This window comes from Calypte anna, chromosome Z (genome assembly GCF_003957555.1).
Source record: "Calypte anna isolate BGI_N300 chromosome Z, bCalAnn1_v1.p, whole genome shotgun sequence".
Classification (NCBI taxonomy): Eukaryota; Metazoa; Chordata; class Aves; order Apodiformes; family Trochilidae; genus Calypte; species Calypte anna.
The window spans coordinates 15,265,323-15,291,428 of NC_044274.1; the positions used below are offsets into that span (position 1 = coordinate 15,265,323).

Consider the following 26,106-nt stretch of genomic DNA (forward strand, 5'->3'; position numbering starts at 1 on the left):
CTGGACACAGTACTCAAGCTGTAGAAGCAGATGGAGAACCCACAGGCCTTGAAGGATTTCTTCCAGGCTCTTCAAAATAAATATGTGAAACAGGCACTACAAGATTTCACAACACAGACAGAATAGCTAATTTCACCTTTGCTGGAGTTTCAAAATCTGCTACATAAATACATTTAGAAAGGAAAATTTTTCACCCTCTCAAGATGCCCCCTGAAGTTGTTCCACTAAAACCTGCCACAGTTCTGCACTGTATCCATATTCAGAACTAAGACCCCTGATCTATAGCAGCAGATAGACACAGGCAGAAGAAGGGCTCAGAACACTGCAACGCGTCAAAGACACAAAGGGATATTGTAAAATAGGCAAGAGAAGACATAACCAGATATCACAAAACTGCTCGGATACAGCTCTAACCAATCTTCTCCTCTTGCCAGTGGAAAACTTTAACCTCTGAATTTGTATGAGTAGATTTTAGAGCTTCAAGACTTGTATGCTATCTCTGTGGTTTTGGCACTTACCTTGTACTCTCCTTTACAAGGGTAGCAGACTATTGGATTTTAACCACACATATTAATTACTGAAGAGTTTCATTTCAGAGTGAATCATCAAGGTTTTTTTTTCAGACTCTAAGCATTTTTCTTCTCATTTGTCAACCTGCTCTCTAATGACACTTATGAAGACAGAATGGTGACATACGTACTCATGACCTTATGACTTATATAGAAGTATGACCCCACTATCCACAGACAAGCATTTTCACCACATTGCAATAATCTAATTTATTATTCACCAGGTGGTTAATGGAACTTAGCTCTATGTGTCATCTACATCAGTTTTAATCGAAAGGCTAAAAACCCACTTCTCTAAGGACTACATATGTAGCTCATTATTCCACTGGACTGAAAATCAGGTAATTACAAAAATGGATGTGATAATTATGTTTGAAAATGACCCAGCAGAGACAACAGTGAGAAGGCAGAACATGGAGAATCCAGCTGTTAGCTAAGTTTTGAGGTGCATTGTTTCTGTTCATCAAATCCCTCAGTCTTCTGCCAAGAAGTGGCAGGTGTGACATGCTGGTGTGAACACAAACTAATCCTTTAGTGTGTTGGCAGAATAGAACACCATGAAAAATGGTAACAATAGATGGAACACCAGATTTGTAATCTTTATTTCATTAATTACTTTGCAAATACATAGAAGCACTTTGCAGTTTAGTTTGCAGGGCTTATAGTACAACTGTGTTTTCTATAATGCTTCATTTTTCTAATTTGCTTTTTTTGGGAAAAAAGTCAATAAAATATAAAGTGAAGTAAGTCCAATATGATAATAGAGTAGAACCATCGTTGTCTTCAGGACAAAGAGTGTCAACTGTTCATGTATTGTGAAGTGCTGTCAACCAGTGGACGGCCTCAGTGATGATACTCCAATAAAACTTCATGCATACCCTCAACCAGCAAAAAGGAATAAGAAGCTCTCACCCCTGGAATACTGATCATCACAACTATAAACCATGCTTGCATCCACAGAGAGGGAAATACTTAGGAGTGCTTCAGCTTCTACTTCTACTACAATCACTTTACAAATCATTTTAAAAAGTGGAATAAGAGATTGTTGAAACTGTGGACACATTATATTTTCATAACAATACCAATATTCTATCCCCAGTATATTGTCCTCAGGATTAAAAAAAAATTAAGTGTGAAATACAGGTATTTGCACCATTGTTGTATTCAGAGAGAGGCTGTTCTCCTTTCTCCCCCAGTTTTCAGAGTATATTGACTTCCACTGTCTAACATTAACACTGATACAAATAAGAGAAGACACAAAACTCAAACATCCAGCATGTGTGACAGTCTTCAAGTACTCTCTCACACTGTTGATCAAGTGTTATCCCCAAGTTGAAGAGAAAAAATAACTATTGTGCAGACCTTATCTGGTTATTCCTCACAACATCCCTGTGAGGTAGGAAGAAAGCCATCTCCTTTCTAGCAACAGGAGACATGGCAAAGAGCCCAGGTGTTTTCAAGGCCAAAAGTGGAGAACTGGAAAAGCTGAAACCTAGAAGTTATTGGCTCCTAATTCTTTGCTTTCAGAAAACAAGGTGTGGAACTCCCAGACATTATCAGGTCATTAGTCTCTTTATAGCCATATATTAATGACAATTATGGCTTCTGTGCGTATACCAGCAAAACATAACCCTATCACAGAAGCAGGATATGCCTAATGCTGCCCTCAGATACTTCTCCTGATACTCAATATGTGTTAGAAATGTTTGCTGTAATTAACTAGTCAGTCCTACAACTAATAGTATCAGTAATTGCAAGAGATGAACATTTCATTATTGGGCTTAAGACTTCCCCATGTATTTAAATATACCTTTTTTTCCCTGGATAAGTTAACAGCAACATCTTCCCATGTATAATATTTTTTATACTCCTCCCCTAAAAACAGCATCCATTCTGGGTATTCTCTAAGAGAGCCCTGAGTGCCAATGAACAAGACACCTTCAGGGACTGTACCACTCCCTTAGAGTAGCTCTTCACCTATCCTTGTCCCTTAAGGAAAAGATAGGCACCCTTTGCTGTGTACAGCACAAGGGTCAGAATTGTCACTGAAGTGTCCTTATGGACTGGGGAAGAGGCCTCTGTGTTTTTGCAAACAAAACTGTTTCATAATGAGTGAACTTTTGTTATATAGAGACCTGTAATCTGCAAAACCTCCATAAGCAGAGCAATAGAAATGGCCAAACTTTAAGCAAGTTACTTATTTGGAATGAGTAAATAACAGAGAGAGTACACCTAAACAAGGAAAATTGGTGAAAACTAAAAGTGGGTAAAAATTAACTTGTGCTAATCCTGGATTAAGATACTCTGGAACACTTTGATCCATGTAGTTTCAGGTCTTAACATAACATATCTTGACATAATTACATAACATCTACTTGGGGAGAACATTTCCAGTCAATTCATGCTCTGTATTATAAAGACATACTGTGATGATTTCGGATGTGAGACCCAATGCTGTCATATTACCTATTTGCAAAAATAACAGTAATTTTGTCATTAGTAACAAGGAAAGGAAGACCTTTAACAATAGCAGAACCATTATGAAAGAAAAGCTTCATTTTGATTGTCTCTTAGGCATTCATTCTAGTTATCACTACTGGGTTCCAAACTATTTTTTGCTGGTGCCTTGATTGGCAAGTGGTGCAAATTTACTGCTTTTTACCATTAACCAACTGTACTCTCTTCAGAAGAATATTCCCAGTGCCCACCACATTCTCTTCTGCTGTTTCTCTATGAAACACTGGAAGGACAGACCTCACTCCAGAAACAATCTTCATTTGCCTTTCAATGGGGGCTTGGGAAAAGGATTTTATCTGAAGACAAGAGTGGTTCATGTGGAACAATTGCGTAGCTACCAGCTGTCTGTGTGAGAACAGAGACTTTTTGATCTTCCTCCTTCGTATGAGGCTCATTCTGGTTTGTATGATTTCAATAGAAGGGTCAGAGTTGGACTTTGGAAGGTGTAGGCATCTAAATGCCAACAGACACATAATGTGGAAATAGATACATTCAGACCTAAGGACCCAGTTATTTGGTATAACCAAATGGTATGGTATAAACAATTTTGTCAGACTCATTGAAAGTTTCAGGAAAAGAGAAGTCCATATTCTTGATGATTATCTACAGCTGCATATATGTGCTATAGATGACATCAAAACCCCTCACACACTGTTACAGGAGAATGGACACAGTAAGTGCTGTAGCTCCATAGCAATGGACTGAATTGTAAGTTTAATGACATCAGGAAAAGCAGAGACAATCGTAAGTTTTGCATGGTCATTTCCTGAAGCTGTGTAAAAAATGCACTATTTGGCAGAGTCTACAAGGCAATTTTTTTACAATCTTCATTAACATTTTAGGATTTAGGGAATAAATTCACCCTTCCATTAAAATTGGTAATGTTATGAAAGGAAAATACAATTTAGGCTGATAGTCACAGCCTGAGTTTAACTATCTGGAAACTACTTACAAAGCCCTTAAGAAAAAAAAAGAAGTAAAATAGCAAAACAGGCATCCATTTCTCTTCACTGAGCTCCCATTTGGAAACAAGACTTCTGGCAAGTTAAGCCCAGACTGTATTTCACTTTTAAATCTGCCTCATTGGTATTAGTTTTGGTGAAACCTAGTGAAAAGGAGGGAAAAAAATCACAGTTAGCATAAAGATATAGCAATACAACCCACCATTCCCTTCCACCTCTGTCAATTACGTGCCACTGAGGACCAGAGACACTGTATTTATTTAAAGTGATATATTTGCAGTATTTCAGAGATAAAATTTCAAACATCTAAATTTCTGATGCAGAAATACAAGATATGTCTGTTGCTAGTAGTGAGTCTCTAAATTTCATTTATTTTGAGTTGGAGTACCGATTGAAGAGTGCAAACAGATAAAATCTGGACAGCTGAACCTGTACTTGCCCCTTCAAATTGCATGGTCTTTTCAGATGGCTCCTAATGCTAGCAGAAAGGATAGCTGAACTCAGATGAAGCAGCTCTTCAATAAGCAGCTCACAGAATGGTATGGGAAGGTAACTCAGAAATAGTCTGTATCTTAGTTAATGCACTGGCCCTTGAGTGGTCATAGTTTGTGTACAGCGAAGTTGTGTTTGCCACACAGAGAAGATTGCTGCAGATGGGCAGCAGCTTCAGCCATCACCTTCTCATCCACTTACATTAATGCATCAACACCCTGAATAATTTACAGGCAACAACAGATTATATTAATGACCTGACTGAATCGCTACTTCAGTATTAAGAAAAGCATGCCAAGAAACCTTAAAGTGATGATTTTGCTTCTTTACTCAATAACCAAGTTCATTCTGCTTTTCCTCCCCACCCACCAGGAGACAGGACATTGTCAATGCTGGGTCTGTGCAGAAGTAGTAAACTGAGTTTTGGAATACATGTATTAGCATATACAATCAAATGTGTAAATATATTATACATATACTGTACCTACAATACAGATAGATATTTGGTTTCATTATTTGTTCGATGAGTAAATAATTCAATACTTCTAATTTTACTTTTTTTAAAAAACTTGCTTCTTCTATTCACATTTGTTTTTTTCATGAGGATACACTTATGCATTCTATTGTTTTAATTCCATATACTTGTAAAAATCTGTTAGTGATATCATAAGATATCCAGAAAAGAAATAAAGCAAAGTAAGCCTAAACAGCTCACCAGATGAGGAAAGAGGTGTAAATGGGAAGAATACAGAGAAGACTCTAAAGTGTATCAGTAGTTAACATTTGATTGAGCTCTGGCTGCAGGTCTATAAAGATACCCTGAGGAAAAGCTCCACACAGAAGACCTCTTTAAACATCACTTGATCCCAGCCTAGTTAAATAGGCACCCTAGGATGAAGATCAAAACTAATTCATGTGAACTTACTTGTTCAGGATGAAAAACAGTTATACAGATGATCTGTCTCCTAGCTGATTAATGTGTCCCAGTGAAACATCACATACAGCATTCTTTCTGCCTCCTTATCCCATCTTTTTCACTTAGAAGTACTGAATCTAGCTCATGAAACAATGATATATAAGGACTTTCCAAGCATTAAAGCATTTCTTTTAGAGGTAGAGGGCTGTATTTCCTGTACTAGTTCGATTTCTACATTATCCTTCCCCCAGCCACTAGGTATCATAATTTATAAACTTATGACAGTAGCCACCAAGGAAAGCTTAGTTCATGAAGAATGTGTTTACTGTATCAAATGCTAATGAAATGTTTTCAGTGGATGGAAACTGTTCACTGATTTTTCAAAAGTTGTGTGTGAACTAGTATAATAAACAGATGTAATAGGTACAAATGCAGTGAGCCTGAAGAAACTCCCTGAGAGCAGCAGCATTCCTGGACTAGTTCCAGAAATGTTTCAACATTTCTTACTTGAAGTGCCTATGTCCCTCACTTACTCTGGCCATATTTCTGTCTCGCTCAGAGATGGTTCCACTGAAGTAAAGGGAAAAAAAAAAAAAAAAAAAAAAAAATGAAGCTAGCACCCTTAAAATCTATTTTCTGCAAATAATGACAAAAGGCAATTACTGGAGGAGATAATTGGTTTTATGCTGTTGCAAATTTTGGTGCCATTGCAACCTCAAGTGTTTTACATTTGTATAAGCATATTACATGTAATGTAATGTCTGCACATCTGATGCTAACAGCTATCATTTGAGTGTACCACTACCTGCTTTAGAAAGAGTCCAATCCCCATGAGTGCTGCAGTGTCACAGTGCCTGCTGAAGATAACATAGGTGGCAAGAGCCCAGCATCACTTGATCCAAATACAACTGTTCACTCTGAATAAAATGTTATTAAATAAGCAGGAAAATGGTAAGAAAAGGGATGGTTTGTGTTTGGAAAGTAAGGAGTAATCAAGTCTAAAATGCAGAAAGCCCCCTAAGTCCACTGCTTTAAATCCCAGTAGCCAGTCAACTTGGTAAAGGCTGAATGTGCTTAATGAAGACTGTTTTGCAGTAAATAGCATTTGGAAGGTTGCTACTTTCTGACAGAACCTTCTAAGCAACACATTCATACACAGTGTGTGGAGTGGAAAGAGTTTGCCTGGGCATCCCTCTAGCAGCTCTGAACTGGTGAGAGGACATACAGCTTCAGGAGGCTCCCTGCAATTCAAGCTTGTTGATTCCCTGATTTCCAGACTCAAATTACCCTCTTCATATACACAAACAGCCCTCTGATTATTTCATAATGTTTCATTATAGCAAGCAGTTCTTTCAAGGTCTTTCTTTCATTCTGAAAGATGCTGAGTCCCCATAACTTCTAATGAATTTACCAGGTATGCAAAGGCAAGTTACTGCTCAAAAATGTGAAAAAGCCCCTCGACAAATATGACCCCTGCAAGTGTATTTGTTAAAATAATTTAAGTTGCTTACCCCCTATTACTCATAACTCTTTGAAATTGCAGAAAAAAATGAAAATTCCAACACAATTCCAATATCAGGTTTTGTACAAAAATCTGTGATTAATGTGACTAATGTGACTTTTGCAGCGGGGGGTGACTGACCAGGAAAAAACCAAAATATTAATTTCAAAACTGACTCAATCCTGCAACAACCTTTTTCCTCAAAGGAAAATTTGATTCCAGAAACTAAAACAATATCATCTGTCACTCTGCACTCAATGGCTTCAAGTTAGGACAGACAATTTCTTTTTAAACATACACTAGTGAAATACTATTCAGGTACCTAATGTTTCCTTGGCAGATGCTCTTCCTAAATTGAGATAATTTTGTAAAACTGAGCTGTTGCATCAAGCAAAATAAAAAAAGAGGGGAAGCAGAGGTGGGATTTGGAATTTTTATCTAGACAGATTTATCCTGGTATCTGCAAAAGTATGGTTCTTAGTCTGTTTCTCTCATGGTCTCATCAACAGTACAAACCAGTACAAACCCAAACAGAAACCCATACAAACCCAAACAGATTACCTGCCAAGGTGATCCATATGCTAGGTTACAGCAAATGTGTTTTTAGCATGCAAGGTAAGTCAGCACTTTGTCTTCACAGAACAGTAAAATCAAGGTCATATTGCTTATTTTTTATATGATGCCAGTCTACAATCAAGACTGCTGTCTCTAAATCATGTTTTCTTTGATACTTTGGTGTTGCAAATGTACTTCAGGAGATTTTTTTTCCAAGTAAGTAAGGCTTTTCACAAGGCTGTGAAAATGGGACTGTATAGCCAAGCGTGTCTCAAAGAAAGCTATATGGGCTACAATGTTCTCTCCAAAAATGGAGTAATCTCCATGGGGAAACATAGCTATATATAAGGTATATCCAACCTTTAAAATCTGCCTTGTAATCAGCCTAGAGAGGTGTTTCATTTATTTCAGATCATTCACTATATCCACTGAAGAAAGCTGCTAGGAAAGGGTCAAATCCTCATTTCCCACCCATTAGTTCTGTATCAAACTAGCAAAAATGCTTTTACTGCAGCAATACAGTATCTCCAAAGTTCCTGTCACCAATATAAACAAGAACAAGATGTCTCATTCAGCGAACAGAAATAATCACAAGCACAACCAATACTCTTGCAAGGAAGCCTGAGGCAGTCTTGAGGAGGCTGCTTTCTGAACAAATGCCTATCACGATTCTCAAATCTATTTTCTGAACTCCAAAACTAAGTGAAGGAGCTGTTGCCATGTACAAAAAAAAAAAAAAGGCGATCAGGGGTCCCCTATTAAACAACAGTGACCTATTCTTGCTGTCACAGATGTCAATGAAAGCTTTGAAATCCAAAAATAAAGAATTCAATGAGAGGACTGGGTCACTGTGACCTGAAAACATTATTCAGCAGAGGAAAAAAAACAAGCAGCATCTACATTTCTCATGGCCAGAGCTATTTCAGTGGAGCGTGGTTTCATGCATGACCGCAGCAGCCAGCCAAAGCAGCCTGTTCCAGAGTTTGCTTTCAGGAGAACTAGTAAACTGTGTATCCCTTCGTGGTAGTGGGATAGATCACACGGACCTAGATTTTTTTAAACAGTGTATTCTTGTAGTAACTCTTAGCAATTGCCAATTTCAGGCTACGCTAAAGTCTCAAAATTTATACTGCTCCTTCTGTAACATTTACAGGAAAGCACTACAGGACAGTGGGTAGTGGTTATTTTTTCTTTGATCCTAATAGTCTTGCCCTATCATACTGTCTGTGTCCATAATTTTAAGCTTATCACTCCTTTCTCTGAATGCTTTGTTTACTTCTGCTTTCATTGCCTTGAGCAAAGTCTGCTGGACTTGACTTTATGTAACACATGTTCAATTAAATACATATATATTGGCCAGCTTAACCTAAAAGAAAACAACTCCTTCCAAACAAGAAGGTTTGGAATACTTAAGGACTGGTGTCTTCAAACAACAGAAGTCCTCTCCTTGTAGTTTCAGTTCATTTAAATGCTTATTAAGCATAGAACCTTTAAATTCATCATTGAGTTAATTCCCAAATTAAATATGCAAGAACGATACAAAGTGACTGCAAGAGATACAAACCTACACAGTCACTTTTATGTTTTAATTTTGGATGATAGCTGTTAACAAATGCATTTTCAGAAGCAAGTAGGTCTTTATTTAAACTACTTAAATCTCTGTAAGGAGAACATACACTGTTATATTGGTTGCCAGAAATGCTTTCTAATGGACACAGGAAATTAATGAAATTCCACAGGCTCATTGCTCAGATAGTTTTACTTGCTGCCAATAGTATGCTCAAAGCCTTAGTATTCATAAGGATATCCAAAATGGTTTGCAGTCTTTCAATTACGTGCCATGCCATGAAACTGAAAAGAGGAAGGGTATTATACTTCATTACAAACATTGCCCAGCTAGCTTTACAGAAGAATTTGTACGCTGTAATACTTGCTGTCCTCATGAAAGGAGGGCTGGCTCACCCCAAAAGACCTCATAACTCAGAAAAAAAATTTATAATGTGCATGGAGGAGGCCAGAACAAAACTGTATGTTATATCAACCATACAGATGCAATCAGTTCCAATCTAAAGTGCTACAGATTTCCATTAATAAGTCAGTTTTGTGTCAGCAGTAACTGAGACTTAAGAATGAATGTGAAGGTCAAAAGGCAGTGGCTTTCTGGATTAATGCAGAGCCTAAGTTTCATTTGTACAAGGCAATGGGAGAGAAAAAGAAATCAACAGTAGAGCATTTAACTGATTGACACTAGTAACACAGAGTGGATAATGTGACTGAGAAGACTCACAATCTTACCCAAAGATAGCACAAAAACTTAGCAGCAGAGAGTTAAGAAAACTAATTTATACAGTGGAAAAACAAATATTAATTCACCTCTCAAACATCATCAATCTCAAACATTCTCTTCAAAGCATAATAAAAGTTCCTGTTCAATATTGTCCTTCACTCTTAGCACATTTCTTTGTGCTCCATATCCTGTTTTTTCTTAGCTTCTAATGCTTCCAGTACCACCATACTAGGCTAGCCATAATTATCTCATTTCCACTTTAAGTTCCACAAGTAATCTTACTGCAAAGAGGAAAATTACTGTGTCTGTAAAGTCTTCATGAATATTTGTGATGAATATCTGTGGACACTGGACTTACTATATTTGTTTTAAAAACTACTTACGGTGAAGTCACAGCCAGTGCTTTTCTTAATATCATCCACTGTCAGTCCTTCCCATATTTCCACAAGGGTCAATCCCTTCTTCTTATCCACATCAAACACAGCCTGTCAGGTTCAAACAGCAAGGAATTTATATTTTATTATCAAAGCAGAAAATAAGGATGCAAGTAGTAATATTATACAAAATTGTGTGCTGAAGAAGGTGACGTTCTCTCAGTAACAAAAGATACCATTATCAGCTGGTTGACCAATCAAGTTTTGTGCTATATTTATTTATACCTGAATCTAAAATATGAGGTGTTTTAGTTTCCTGGGGAAAATGTGCAACTGTTCTTCATTGCATAAAACAAGGACCATGCATCCTGCTCCAATGTAGTGAACAGTGGGAGTTCCAAACTAAAGGGCTGAGATATGCTTGCTGCAAGACAATGCAAGATATTATAAAACAGAAAAATACAGTGCATCCCTCATTCCAGATGGAATGGATGATCCTCAGAGGCCCCTTCCAACCCCTTACCATTCTGTGATTCTGTGATTCTTCTGTTTTGATTTAAGGCTAGCAGAGAGGTATAGAGTGGTTGATACCTTTGTTAGATTATAAACTTCTCCCACAGCTATTGCAAACCCAGTACAAACTTCAGTATTTTCAGGTGACAAGATTCCTTGTATTTGGAACAGCAAGTCTGGGAGAAAGTGGCTGAAAGGAGCAAAGGATGTTCATTCTAATGTCTTCCTAAGACATGCTTTCCACTTCCAAGACTTACAATTGCATGAAATAAAATCACCTGTAAAACGATGTGCACTTTAATGGTGTCTACCAGAGGGAGATACACAGGTTGCAAGCTAGTTGCCATGGAAACCATAAGGTCTATAGTAATTTTCCTTAAAAAAAATAGTCAGCAGCAAAAGACTTGAAATGAAGGCCAAGTCTTAAGCTCATCACAGAGGCATACTAAAGTTCAGCTGTCCTCTGAGCACATGAAACTGATTTATGGGACTGAAACCCTTTAGCTCCTTGAAGTCCTAGACAAGCTGGTCATAAGGAACACGCACACTAGGAAGGTAGTGTGGATACAGAATTTACAACACTATCAAAGTAGCATTGTACATTTGCATCACCTCCTGGTGACAAGCAGTCTGACACGGTCTGAGAAGTACTGAGTCTCAAACATCTGCTTGCTCATTTTTCATCAGTTCTTGCTCACTCTCCTTTTTTTTTGTAGCCTATATTTGTATGTGGCCAGTTCACAGAAGGCTGGAAAACCTTCCACATTTTCTTTTCTCTTACTTTTTGGAGAGCAAAACCTTTAAATTACAGCAATATAGCATCAGGAGAAAGCAAATTTACACCAGGACCTTTGATGCATTTCTATTTAGTATGACAGGTAGCTCACAGGGGGACTACTCTCAGCCCTTAAATATGTAAACACTGATAATAAAAGGAGTGCAGGATTATAGCAAAAACATTAAGTCTCTTATTCTCTACTGAAAACATCCTTTAATGTACTTTGAACAGCCGCAATATGAGATGTTCACATGTACTTGCACTGGAGAGTAAACTGCTTCACAAATGGGATCAAGTAAGGACAAAAGAACTAAAGTCCTGCCATAGCTACAGGCTGTGTTGCTCTCCAAGAGTCTGTAATATACACCAAGTAAGATGACAATTAGTTGCTCTGTTGGAAAAAAATGAGCTGTGATTACAGCTGTATTTGAGAATTTGTATCTCACATGTCAAATTTGCAGGAATACTTTAGGAAAAACAAGGAGATGCACACTTTGCATACTACTCATGCATCTTTGTTCTGAAGTTTCCCAAGAGTATAATCTAGTACACTAGATGTCAATGAGGACAAAACCTAAAGAGAAAAAAAACAACCCTCAGACCTTTGGAACTGAACTCCAGTGGAATCTTTGCCCTTCACTGGCAACAGATACTGAATATACCCTTCATTTTCACTAAGCTTTACCAGTTTTACTGAGTCTCCCTTCTTACAGCTAGGGGAGGAAAAGCATTGACAAGGATGCAAGAAAAGTACTTTACCTTCTCTGTAATGATGCGGTTTACACATTGTTTCCCTGTAAGTGGTAAACTGCACTCTTCCAAGATTTTATGGACATTGCCCTGTGTTTAAAAATATACAGACAAGCATTAATTTTCAAAAACAATGCATTTACTCAGAATTCAAACACATACTTGAAAATCACAGTTGTAGCCATTCAGAGTTATCAAAATATGCACTGTACTCAGAACACTCTTTGGTATCAAATCTATGGAAGATTACATCTCTGGCCATTTGGGATAGCTGTTAGCTAAATTCCAGATATGGAGAGATGACTATCAAGAATCTCAGAGTACCCATGAGCAGGCTCCTGAGTTCAGAAGTTCTGCAGACTTCTAATTACCCACTTGCCTTTCCTGCTATTGTGTGAGGATGAGAGATACACAGGACCTCACATAAAGGACAAAAATTAGGGAGAGACACTGAAGGCATGACATTTCTCCTTCTTATATTTTATCACAAACACTATGTCAGGATCAGTCATACACAAAGGCATTTCAAACTCCTAGGACTCAAGTGCATTGTCACGCTCTGAAAACAGTAAATGCAGTTTCCTAACTCACATTGAATTCCCATTCCCTCCATCTCTCCAGGAAAACCTAAAATCAGAGTAAGAAATGAGTGCAATATTCTCAAGTGCTACACAGAAGTTACATTATTTGTTTTATGCAGAGGAAATCGGCATACAAATACAGAAAAGAATCTAACTATAGAAAATTGGACGTATTCCAAGGAAATAGGATATACTTCCTTTTCTGAGGCACCAAACACCAGCTACTTTAACACCTAAGAAAACCATTATTTAATGAGAAGACACAGCTTCTTACACGAAGCTGAGCAGGTAAGGCTTGAGTGTGAATTTTTTTGTTTTTTCTAAATATTTTTTTGCTATTTTTTTTCTTTTTCTTTTAATCATTATAATAGCTCGCAAATGGCTTTAGATCCTGATAAATAAATGTAGTCTGCAAGAGCTCTGAATATATGCTAAGGACATCGATGGGTTACTATGCTTTCAATTAGTATTTGTAGGGATTTTACAGAGGCAGCATAATGTCTACATCCCATTATGACATGCTCTTAATTTTTCTCAAATAACCAGTTTTCAGCTATTCCTTTCAAAACTCTCAGAGTATTACGTCTCACTTAATGAACACAGTATTTTTCAAATTTACAATTTTGCCTTAAGGCTTAATATAAGGTCAGGAACTATGTCTCAGCCAGCTTGACTCCTGAGTGACAACAAAATAAGCAATCCATGTATTTCTCATTTTATCTTTTTCAGTGAAAAACTATTTTTTCATTCTTACCATACCAGCAAGATCCACATCTAGTACCAGGGCAGATACTCTGGTGAAACTCATTCACTCTCAGTGCAAATAATGACTTGGGACAGAGTGACTTTCAAATGATCTATTTGTATCTTGTTCATCTTGAGCACCTTCCTGCCCTAAAAGCCTAAAAGCCAAGATTAATCTGTACTTTTCTTAGTATCTTCAGTAACATAACAGGTTTACTTCTCAGCCATGTGAAATGAGCATCACTTCTTGGTACCAAGTTGAGATTGGAATTCATAGACTTGCAGATTTGACATCTTGAATGGGTCCTGTGACTCTGGGAACTAATATATTCCAGCTTCTTAACACTTGAGCTGAAGATTATTTTATTATCAGTTGGTATTAAAGGAGACTTTTGGAAGGCATCTACCAGGGTGCTATCAGAATTAGGAATCCAAATGAAATTATTTTTTACTGTCTGAGTTTATACAGAACTTGTTCAGATGAAGGAAAAGACAGATGTGTAGATATATAAAACCTCAATGTGTTACAGTCTGCTTTAAGTAAAAAATTCTGTTGTTGAAGAACAAAAATGTCCTTAACCTTCCACAACACATTAAAATCAAAACTATTCATAATGATTGGAGTTTTCAATTCAGTGCTCCACTTTGCAGTAATCAAGTGCTTAAAACTAGTTTCCATTTTATCTTTCTGAATGGTGTAGACAACTCATTTCACTACATGAAACAATTAGCACCTATTATTTTACTATGTTTTGCAAAACATGTCAGTGATGATATGGGGTAAGAACTTGACTGTTCTTTGGCAGTATTCAGCATGCTAGTCACAGATACACAGTGGCTGTTTAGAGATTAAATAACAACTTCACATTCTATTATTTTTCTTCATCATTGTGATCAAAAACATAATTAAGTAAAAAATACATTAAGGAATAACATAAAAATTTACACTTAAGGTCCCTTTGCCAAGTGTCTCATAGTGGCCTAAGCAGACAGAGGAAAAGTTGTCACCCTTCTGCAGATATGCCCTCCTGGTTCCTGACATTCTGCAAGAGACTGCTTCTGGGCAATGCTCTTTAGTTATCATAAATATAACTGTTTCATACAGACATAGTTCTTAGACACCCTTCATCATCTCACCTATCACTCACAACGTCATGAGCTGGCTGTGAAAAACATGTTTTAAACTTGTTAACTTGTTGCTAATTTCCATTGGCTACCTGTACTTCTATAAGGCAGTGACTAGCTATTTTGCATCCATCTTCTGTGTGCCCTTGTTATTTTGTCTATTTCTGTGTTATCATTCCTCAGCAGCATTTTGCAAGCTGAAGAGTCTTGTACAAAATTCATTATATGTTCTGTGATTTTTCTTCCATACCTTTGGGCTGTCATTACATGTAAAAATTTAAATAACTAAAGATGTAAACAATCTGGAGCAAAGCATATTTTGTTTCATTTGTAATATACAATATATCAGAGTTGAAAAGAGGATAATTCACTGAGTATTTTTCTAAGGGTTAAGAGAGACACTATCTTCACCCTCATATCAATTACATTTTGCCTACATTTGTATGGACTTAGCCTATTGCTATGTTCAAAAATTGCAACATGTGGACTGAAAGGACAATGTGGTTTTAAACTCTTAGAAATCTTACTTCAATGTTTAAGACTCCACTGGTGTTACATAAAAAAACTTGAAAAGGATGAAAAGATTCTTCAGAAGATTATAAATGATACAAAAATGACTGCAAGAGCTACCTTACTGCAGCAGCTCTCGAACATGTTCACTGAAGAACTACGTATACCCCAAGCCTTCCACTGTATTGCCATCCATCAGATCTTGACTGCTTTTGATTTACAAGAGACTAATGTACAAGAGACTAATGTGTCTAATGATAAATTTCTTATTATTTATTTGCAGAATAAGATAACAAAAATGTCATAGAATCATAGAATCATAGAATTGGCTGGGTTGGAAGGGACCTCAGAGATCATCGAGTCCAACCCTTGAACCACCGTTGCGGTTGCTAGACCATGGCACTGAGTGCCACATCCAGTCTCTTTTTAAATAACTCCAGGGACGGAGAATCCACTACTTCCCTGGGCAGCCCATTCCAATGCCGGATCACTCTCTCCGTAAAGAAATTCTTTCTAATATCTAACCTAAATTTCCCCTGGCACAACTTAAGACCATGCCCTCTTGTCTTGTTGAAAGTCGTCTGGCAAAAGAGACCAACCCCCACCTGGCTACACCCTCCTTTCAGGTAGTTGTAGACAGCAATGAGGTCTCCCCTGAGCCGCCTCTTCTTTAGGCTGAACAGCCCCAGCTCTCTCAGCCTCTCCTCATAGGGTCTGTGCTCGAGTCCCTTCACCAGCCTGGTTGCCCTCCTTTGGACCTGCTCCAGGACCTCGATATCCTTCCTGAACTGGGGGGCCCAGAACTGGACACAGTACTCGAGGTGTGGCCTCACCAGGGCTGAGTACAGGGGCAGAATCACTTCCTTGGACCTGCTGGTGACGCTGTTCCGGATACAGGCCAGGATGCCATTGGCCTTCTTGGCTACCTGGGCACACTGCTGGCTCATGTTCAGCTTCCTGTCAATCCAGACTCCCAGGTCCCTTTCTGCCTGGCTGCTCTCCAGCCACTCTGTCCCCAGCCTGTAGCGCTGCATGGGGTTGTTGTGGCCAAAGTGCAGGACCCAGCACTTGGCCGTGTTGAACCTCATCCCATTGGAATCAGCCCAACTCTCCAGTTTGTCCAGGTCCCTCTGCAGAGCCCTCCTGCCTTTCAGCTGATCCACACTCCCCCCCAGCTTAGTGTCGTCTGCGAATTTGCTGATGGTGGACTCAATCCCCTCATCTAAATCATCAGTGAAGATATTGAACAGAACACTAAAGAGCTAGCAGAGAGAAGATTGTCACGATACATGCAGACATGCATGAAAGATTGCTCTTCTGGTGCACTGAAACACATGCAACACATTTGTGAGAAAATCTGTAGGCTAAAGAATTTAAAAGCTGTGAATATAAAATTAGCTCTGTAAGAACCCCAATAAAAAAGCATCTGATTTTCAGAACTCGTCTCACAGGTTCTGTACTTGCTCTTGTATCAAATCGATAAAAAATATTACAGACAGGGGTACTTGAAAACTCGAAGAGCAGCTCTTGATTTTCAAACATTAGATTTCCTTATTTCATAATCTGTACTTTCACATAAACAAGAAGTAGCAGTATTAAGACCCCAAAATAAGGCTAGGTACAAGGAAAGAATGCCAAGAGTACCCTCCATTTAAAAATGAAAATAATATCAAAAATCATGCACATGGTTTAGTTTTGCAGTGCCTTTTCACAAGAGCACAGGAAATAATTTGTGAAAGCCTATTCCTGGCTTTCTAGAAGTGCACACCAGGCATCCCACGTACCTAAGAGCCCAAGTTATGTAGACATAGGCTAAAATAGTAAGTCTATGTCTGGACTCTTTGTAACAGTGAATCTGTTTCGTGTTTCCATCTGTTTCAGGTTTCAGTACTCTTATTGACAAAAAAAACAACATGCAAAACAACTTTTAAACACAGTACCAAAAAAAGAATTTTGTAATAGTCCTTTTATGAGAAAAATCGGTATGAATTATTACATTGTATGTGAACTCTGAGCCAGTAACTAGAAATTTAGCATAAGTATTTATTAAGGTCACATTAATACCTGAAGTATGTGTTGGAAGAAATGGATAATTACATATTCAGGTAAACTGTAACAAGGATGTGAATCATATAGATAAATTTTCTTTGTACTTTCATTTACTTATTTATACATGTGCATATGAAAACTATTGGGCCAGACTTAGACCTGTTACTAAAAATGTTACTAAAAATTGAGATTGCAGCTTAGTATAAATTATGAAACTACTATATTTTTCAACCATTTTTTTAAATTGAAAATTCATTCTTCCAATCACATTTAAAAAACACTCAAACATTAAGTTTACCTTTCATATTTACATATCTGTTTACATAGTTTACTATGCAAATTAGTTAGGGTTGCCCTCAGCCATTCTGACAATTACCTTAAACAAAACACAACTAATTCTTATTGCAGACACACGAAATTTTGGACTAAGAGGAACACAGAAATTTAGAAAAAAACCAAAATAATTTGCATACATTTGGTAGAATTCCCTGAAAAAAGAGATTTTTGCCCTTCACTTTATTTTTGTTATAGTTTGGACAGTCCCGTTTTAGAAGTTTCAAATTTCAAGTTTCCTATTACCTTCTGTGGAAGACTACTTACATCTATAAAACTCCCTCCACAAAGAAACTTCGATTAATTCTTAGCACATAATGATGTAAGGCAGTCTGCATCTCATCATGCCAAAAAGATCTGTTCTATTAAGCTGTCAGTACCAATTTGACTGGCAACTTCAGAGGTAAATAACTTTCCATCATAACAAGCATTTAACAATGGGAACCTCATTTTTCAAATTATTCTGAGGCAAAGAGGAAAACCTCTGGGGTAGCATCTACTGTAACTCTGGCAATTGCCACAATCATTAAATTTGCATGAAGTTAGTAAAAAAAAAACCTGTGTGCAGCTTTTAAAAGTCAGGTTAGTATTTCAAGCATTTAATTCTTTTTCTATGGTGAATGATTCACAAGAGGAAAGGAACCATATTAACCTATCTCCTTGTTGCACCTTCATAACTAATAGCAAAACTGTCAAATCCTCACAAAGTAGCAGAATGAAAGATGTCTGGTTTTATTTCTTTTTTTTTTTTTTTAGTATAGCACAAAACACTTATTCAGAAAGAAGTGTCAGTCTTACCTTGGCTGAGTGCTCCATAGTAACAACCACTTTCGTCTGTGCACTGGATACAAGGTCCATGGCACCTCCCATTCCTTTCACCATCTTACCCTAAAATTAAATTTTTAATGGAAATGTAATATTTTTATTGCTAAGAAGTTTTTTTTTAAAAAGAAAATAATACATTGGAAATTAAACTGCATGCATCTGATCCTGGAAGCCAGGAGATCCAGACCTGGCACACTTCTGATGGGAAATGACCATAAGTACAAAGTTCTCTCTGTATGAGCAGAACAACATTTTTTGTCAACAAGACCCTAAAAGATAAACAAGGCAGTAACTTCATAGGCCACTCCAGAATTGCTGAGAAAGGAAGAAAGGGGAATGGAACATCAAGGCACCTGTAACATAAGGGAGGTTATCAAGAAACACAAGGCAAGGAATTTCACAGATTAAAATACATTAACTTCTGTCCCATAGTGTTTCGCATTTGCTCTCTTGACTGGTTATTTTCTGTAATTAAAATAAATTCTGAGAGTAATGCAAGGTACTCTGTTTTATGGATGAAACCTACAAGTACACAGTTAAAAGACTGGGAAATATCTAGTGTAAAGCTTTCCTTTTATGCCTTCTTTACCTATGTGATTCAGTTAATTACTAATTTTAGTGCCTATGGTCGATGATGTAAAAAACATGTAAGAGACTTATCTCATTAAGCTGCTGGGCCAGCAACTTATTGGTCTCTTGACATAATGAAGGGAATATACACACACACACTTTCTAAAAACAATAATTATTCTTGCTGAACAATAATTTCTTACTGTTTACACAGTAAAGAATAAATCATATATTCCTATATCTAGAAACAACCCCTCTAGAGTTTTTCAGGTCAGAGTACTATTTAGTATTAATCACAAGAATTAACATTAATACTAAATATTTCTTTGCAAATACAAACCTGAAAGGAATGAGAGATTTATCTCTGCTGTTAACATCCTAGCACTGCTCAGATCATTTTCCATCCTACTTGGAAATACTGAGCTCTTACAGTGCACTTACAGCTCTTAGTGTCCTCTCACTCGTCTGCCAGACGCTCACTGACACAAGAATGGAGAGCAGCTGAAGACGATGCGTTATCTCCCCAGTCACTCAAAATATGCTTGAATTGAAGTTTATGCTATCAATACAGCAGTCCTGACAATATCATGTTCCTTTTCCAGACTTTTTAGCTCTGTAAACCAGTGAAGAGTTACAGAAACTAGGAAATACCTGAATATGTGTCGATGAAGGCCAAGTCTACTTAAGAAGAAACTGTCACACAGGACTGAGAGAAGAAATTTCATTCCTTTGTGTATGCAGAGTCAGGAAAATGCAAGTTAAGATTTTAGGAACCTAAATTGCTATATGTGCTCCTCCTCTTAGGCAAACATACTCCTCAGTGCACGGTGCCTGGCAAAGCAAACCCAATTAGCCCTTTATTTTGAGGAATATCCAAAATATGAGCCTTACATCACTCTCGTACCTACAAAACTTCCAGAACTTGTGTGTTTCCCCCCACCACAGTGGCACAGGGGACAGCTGCATCCTGCACTTGAACTAAAATGCTCAACACTGAAAGGATAAGCATGCAAACCAAAACAGTTCTGACGTTTAAAAACACTGCACATTTACAAAAAACAAGCAATTCCTGTTTCTTTTAAATTTTAATAACAGATTTAATTGCACCTTACATAAATAGAACTATTTTGTTTGAATACTTTGCTTGCAATAGGCAGTCTGGCCTAAAAATAAACATTTTCTCCTCCTTTAGACTGCTTGCAATCATCACCCCTCCTGTGAAATCTAAGCCAGGTTAATAGTACTGGATATTAGCTACAGTGGGAACCATGAATTTCCTTCAATAATATATTAATTTTTATTTATTGACCAGGGCAAATTGCAGACACTAAAACTGGTCACTCTGGTTAGTCAATAAGTCATACAAGCATAATGTAACAGCCCATATAAAGCAAAATTGTCTTTCAAAATTTTTAAAAGAAAAAAAGGAGGTATTTCAAATAAGATGTTGCTGAAGTATATTTGCAAGTAATCTGCTCCTTCTTATGTTGGCAAGCTCCAGGGTTTGCATGTCCCCGACCTCATTTATTTAACTAAGGTGATTTTTGCTAGCTCCAAATAACAATGATGCTGCCAGCTGAAGAAACCAGAAGGAAAGACTTCAGCAGTAGAGCACCAGTAATGTGAAGCACAACTATAAAGCCCACTTCAACATCAAGAACCTGAAGAAAGGCTAGAAGTGTTTTCAATCAACCATTACCTTCTTGAGATGTCCCAAGAGGGCACTATTTATACAGAGGGTTAGGTAGAGGACAGAAACAAGCTGACAATTTCCTTGCAACTTCTTAGTTCCACAGAAGGTCCATATCTCAAGGAAGACTTCTGCTTTTCCCATTGTGCTCATCTCGCTAAGTCACAGTCCAAATAATCTTGGGATTCAAAGATGGAAACTCATGGACTTGATGGAGGGTTTAATTTTTTAAATTTTAATTAACCTATTCATCTCTTCTACTTCTTCGCATCCACAAAAGCACACAAAGCTAGTGGAATTTCTTATAATGCCTACTTATTGCAAGAAAAATTAATTTTTTTACTGTGGTATTGGGGTATCTTCAAGAAAATCTGAGAGGGTACATGTATTCTCATCTGATGTCTTCATATCGGAATGTCATTTGAGTAGTCAAAATACATCACTGAAGAGCCTGAGAAAGTAATTTAGCTAACAGCAATTCCTAAAGGAAACCTTCCTGTCAGCTTTGTCACTTGTAGCACCCGAGCCAACATGCAGCATTCCAACAGAAGCTTGTGAGTAGTGCAATGTGGGTGAAACAGTACCTTTCAACAGAATGTGAAGTTTTTCCACAATGTTATTGCAAGCTAGAAAGATGCTACAGCAAATAAGAAACAATTTATAAGAAAAACCAGACTAAAATGAGGTGGCTGAGAGAAATGAGAGAAATGGAGGAGCCTTCAAACACTGTTATGTTACTGAATCCCTGCTGGTGCCTTACACCTTTCCTCTGTATTCTCAAGGAGAAGGACTCTTCTTCCATGACTGAATTTTACAGCTACTTCCAATATCAGAGGATAAAATGCATGTGAGCTGATCTGGTTATGTTAAAAGAACATAATCTGTTAAAACGTGTATCACATCAACAGTACAGCAAAGCAGATGTTAATGGTGTGTTCAAGTTACTGCCCAAACTTATTAGTGGTCAATGCAGAGTCTGAATGCAGATAGCAATAAAAGCTTGAAAAATTCCATTTAAAATAGAGTATCAAAGGACTTGTCTGATGTCTGGCCTTGTCTTGTCTTCAGCTTGTCTGGCCACAGACCAGGTGGTAAGTACAGAATCCACTGCCAGTCTCATCCTCCTTAGGAAAGGAGAAAATTAAATTGTTCCAGGTACAGCTCAAAGCAACTAGAACAAAATGAAATCCACAAAGACAAGCAGCAATGAAGGTAATGCAGTGGATAAAATATATCTCCATCACTACCATCAATGGTGCTAATGCTGCAGTGAAAAGGATAACTTTAGGACCCCTTCAAAGTTTTATGCTTTGCCCCTTCCTGGAAAGGTATATATGCACTATTAATATTCAGTAGTCATGTAGGTCTCACTCTATGGATAGGCACTGTCTTTCTCCACAGATGTGTCAGTTTCAAATGACACACACAGCACTAGGAAGAAGACTTTCTCCTTTAGAAATCAGCAGATAAGAGTGATGAGAGGGTTGTAATTATTGCAATAAACCTTCCTTAGCTCAGTTCCTATTAACACATACAATTAAAATACAAACATGTAAGCATTAGGTTTCAAATTTTATCCAGTTCACACAGGACAGAAAAAATAGCTTTCTGATGGTATTTACTCAAACATGAAATTTATTTATGACCTGCCTCTGAAATGTCAAATACCACAATTCAAGAACCAAAAAGCTACAGCATTTGAGAAAGAGTTAAACAAAATCTAAACACAAAATTAAATGAAAAATGTTACAATATAATACACCATAAAGTTTTCTTAAGTAAGTTTTCAGAAAAATTAATCTTTCTGTCACCCCACACAAATCTTGTGACTAAAAAAAGATGCATTTAGCTTGTAAGTCAACTTCACTACCAGTAACACATCACCTTATTTATGAGAAAAGCAAGAACATCTGAATGCCTATGTGCTGGTTAATCCCATTTTAAAAATCTGCAGTGTAGGCTAGTAATAACACATAAGTAAAGCAGATTAAGCACCATTTGACCAGTGGATATCAAAAGCAAAAGTAACTAAAGGGAAATAATTGCTGATAAGAAAGCCTCCTGACTGGATTTATAGAGTGTTGTCAAGCATATTTACTGAGAAGCAAATACAAGTGCACTGCAAATGGTATTTACAGACAGCCAAAGGCTAGTAAGTATGGTAAATAAGGATAGAAAAAAAAATCAGAGGGACCCATGTGGTGTATGTCAGTAAAAAGGTATAACTAAGAGCTAACAAAAAGGCAAATAACAGTTACCCAAAGCTGTATTTTATATCTTGTTTTGCAAATGTACGTATTACTAATAAATCTAGTACTGAACAGACTGGAGAAGCATCTTTATAAACAAAATAAGCAACTCCAGATATGAAAAAATATGCTCTTGCATAGGGACACAAATCTATAATCAGCATCTTCTAGACAACATAAAGCACTGAAGAAAGAATATGTAAGTCTGCACAGTTTTTGAGAAAAACTCACAATACAATCTAGGCTTCAATGTTTCCAGAAATATGTTTTCAAATTAATCCAGTTAATTAATGCAAAATGCTGGCTTCATCTTTTTATCAGAATTGAAAGATGCCACAAAACCTGAAAAAATTTCAACATCATGATCTGAAAAAGGAGTTTAACTTCTACAAAGCAAGAAGTATTCTGAAAGAAAGTAAAAATGCATGAAGAAAAGCTAGCATAAAAGTGGTTATTACTTAGTCTCTGGAAACATTGTGTGGTATTTTAAGGTTTTTCTGTGCCTGCAGGGTCTGTGAATGCTGTGATTTTGTTCACTCTAATTCTAGGAAAAAAGCTCAAGTTTTTAGAAGCAATTTAAATTGTTAAGTATTTTTTTTTCAACTTAGATGCTACTAGCAAGTTGAAAATACCACAAAAATAATTTTCATAGTCTCCAACTGTGACCTGTCTTTGGAAACTGATGTTAACAGGAATCAAACAATGTCTGTGCAGCCAACTAAATATACTGGGAAAATGTATGTGGAAAATATCTACATTTTGAAGTTTATCTGAATATTTTAAGAGTTGAATTTTCACTATTTCTCTACAAATAACTGTATATGCACATTGAGAAAAAAATAATTTTTTATTCAGTACATAAACAACATGAAAATGTTGTATGTAATATAAATAAATTGTGTGAAAAAAGTTTATCACCCTTAGAAAATATTTTTAAGCATGACTACTTTTGTCAAACATAGAAAAGACAGAACTATGAAAAGCAGCACAGACTGGCATGAGAAAATGGCAACAGATGCTGATTTTCACTGTGAGTTTTAATCTAGCAAGTTCTACAGCTCTGTTTACAAATACTATAATGAATCCCCAAACGCTGCTTTCTAAAGAGCTTTAGAATATAAAATGAAAGTCCTAGGAAAAGCCAATGGGAATAGGATCAAAAGAAAACAAAACCCATCCCCAAACAACTAAATCAAAACAAACAAAATTCCCACAAAACCCCTTAAAAAACCAAAACCAAAAACCTCACTCCAAGTAAAATGAAACCAAACAAGAAAACAAGTAGTGAATTGCTCTGGCTCATGGTATTGTTTTTCAAGAATGAACACTCCACTGAATAGCTCTTACATTTAGCACAGATGTAATTGCAAGAAATTTTATATTCTGAGATATCAGATTAAAATTAACTTCGGCATTGACATTCAGTGGCATCCACTGATGTTTCAAACATCAAGAAATATCATTCATTTTTGCATCATGAAAAATCACTAGAGGTGCATTTTTGCTGTTTTACTATAAATACCTTAGAGCAGGAACCTTTATTTACTATTTGTTTATTTTGGGTATTTTGAAGAAAACTTTCCTTGCTGCTTCAATTTGTAGAAGCAGAAAAAAGCAAACAAAGCAATTCTTCCTACCTTAAACTCAATGCATCCCTTCTGCTTTCTAATAGACCTTTCAGAGACAGCTGGAATAAACAGAAGGCTTTACCAGATGCATTGAACACTAAACATCACTTTTGTAGGACCAAAGGATTGCCAAGGAAGAAAATCTCAGGAGTTAAGTAATCTTGAAGGATAAGTAAGCTTGAAGGATAATCTAGAGACACATTTATATGATAATTTTCATTTTTTCCGAAGTAAAAAGAGAATTTCAGTCCAAGGCAACCCAGCCAAATAAAGCCTGGAATTTATCTAACAGTTGAAATAAAAGATATAAAGATTAAAATAATCTTGAACTCTGCCTGTAAGAAAATGTCTAAAACCTACTCTAAAAAAACCCCTGAGTTTATACTATAACAACTTACCTTTCAATATTTTTTCTAGTATATCTTCAAAATTTTAAAAGAGGAAGTAATAATTCAGAATAATGTTTAAAAGTCACTACCTAAGCAAGTGATTTCTACTAGTATCACAGTCACCACAAGTTAAAGAAAGTGCTTTCACAAAACTAGAACTACTTCATCCAGTAGAAGAAAGGAGTTCTCAGGATGACATGAGGGAAAAAATATCCCACTCAGCTTCTCAGTGACATATACCTGCAGTATTATACTGACAGTGTAAATTACTTAGGCTTATTTATGTCAATCATCTGAAAAAATAGTTCACTGAAGTTTTTTAAGCTAGCTATTCAAAATATCTAATTAGAGTTTGGGTGACTTATCCATATCTTTGAGATACAGAGCCATGGATAAACCAGATGAACTCCAATTTTAGTTACCTCCAATTCAACTCCTTGGAGACGTAGAGAATCTTACATTTTCCTGGGCCCAAAAAGCAAACCTAGGGTTAAAAATGTAATTTGATTTATCCCTCGTATTGCCAACTATCTATGTATTTCTCCGTAGAGACTGGTTTCATTAGTTTGGATTCAACTGACAAGTTCTTGTAACTCAAGACAAAAAAGGAATGGAAATGAACAATGCAAAGCTAACCAGTACTACTTTAACGCATGTCATACAGTATATCTGACTATCAAATTATTTTTAAAACACAGAGTTCTATCAGAAGACATAAAACAGCAATCGAATAGCACACACAGTATCCCAGAGTAATGCACTAACTGCAGCACCAATTTTTAGGCTCTATTTTTCACAATATTAACTGGAAGACACTGCAAGTAGAAACAAGTCCTGGAAAAACTAGCACTTTTATCAGTGGGGTCTGAAAAGATCCAGCCAGCAGCAGTTCATGTGTTCTCAGTTCTGTGATCATAAAACAAAATTTTACTGTGAAAACACCTAAAGAAAGACTGTTTTCTTATAGATTTATCTCCAGAGTGTCAAATTCTGACCTAGACATAATCCCTTCACATCACCTACAGTTGCTCACACGGACATCTGGCACAGCCCTGCAGATAAATCTTTTTCCTAGGTCTGCCTGTACAGAGCCTGTCTTTATCCCCTCTCACTAAAAGCAGCTTATGTCCAGCCACCTCTCTATCACCTATGCACTCACAGGCCTGCCAGAGGAGTCACACAGACTGTTGGGCTCAACT

General features: G+C 36.9%; 1 protein-coding gene across 1 annotated transcript in view; it reads right to left on the minus strand.

Moving 5' to 3' along the window:
* Nucleotides 1–1,147: 1,147 nt before the first annotated feature.
* OXCT1 (3-oxoacid CoA-transferase 1) overlaps nt 1,148–26,106 on the minus strand; it is an 85,896-nt gene continuing 60,937 nt past the window's right edge. Inside the window, exons 14-17 of the mRNA XM_030467742.1 lie at nt 18,355–18,444; nt 12,224–12,304; nt 10,183–10,284; nt 1,148–4,191 (exon numbers count right to left, since the gene is read on the minus strand). Coding sequence (XP_030323602.1) covers nt 4,156–4,191; nt 10,183–10,284; nt 12,224–12,304; nt 18,355–18,444 — 309 coding nt within the window. The 3' untranslated portion in view covers nt 1,148–4,155. The remainder of the gene's footprint in view (nt 4,192–10,182; nt 10,285–12,223; nt 12,305–18,354; nt 18,445–26,106) is intronic.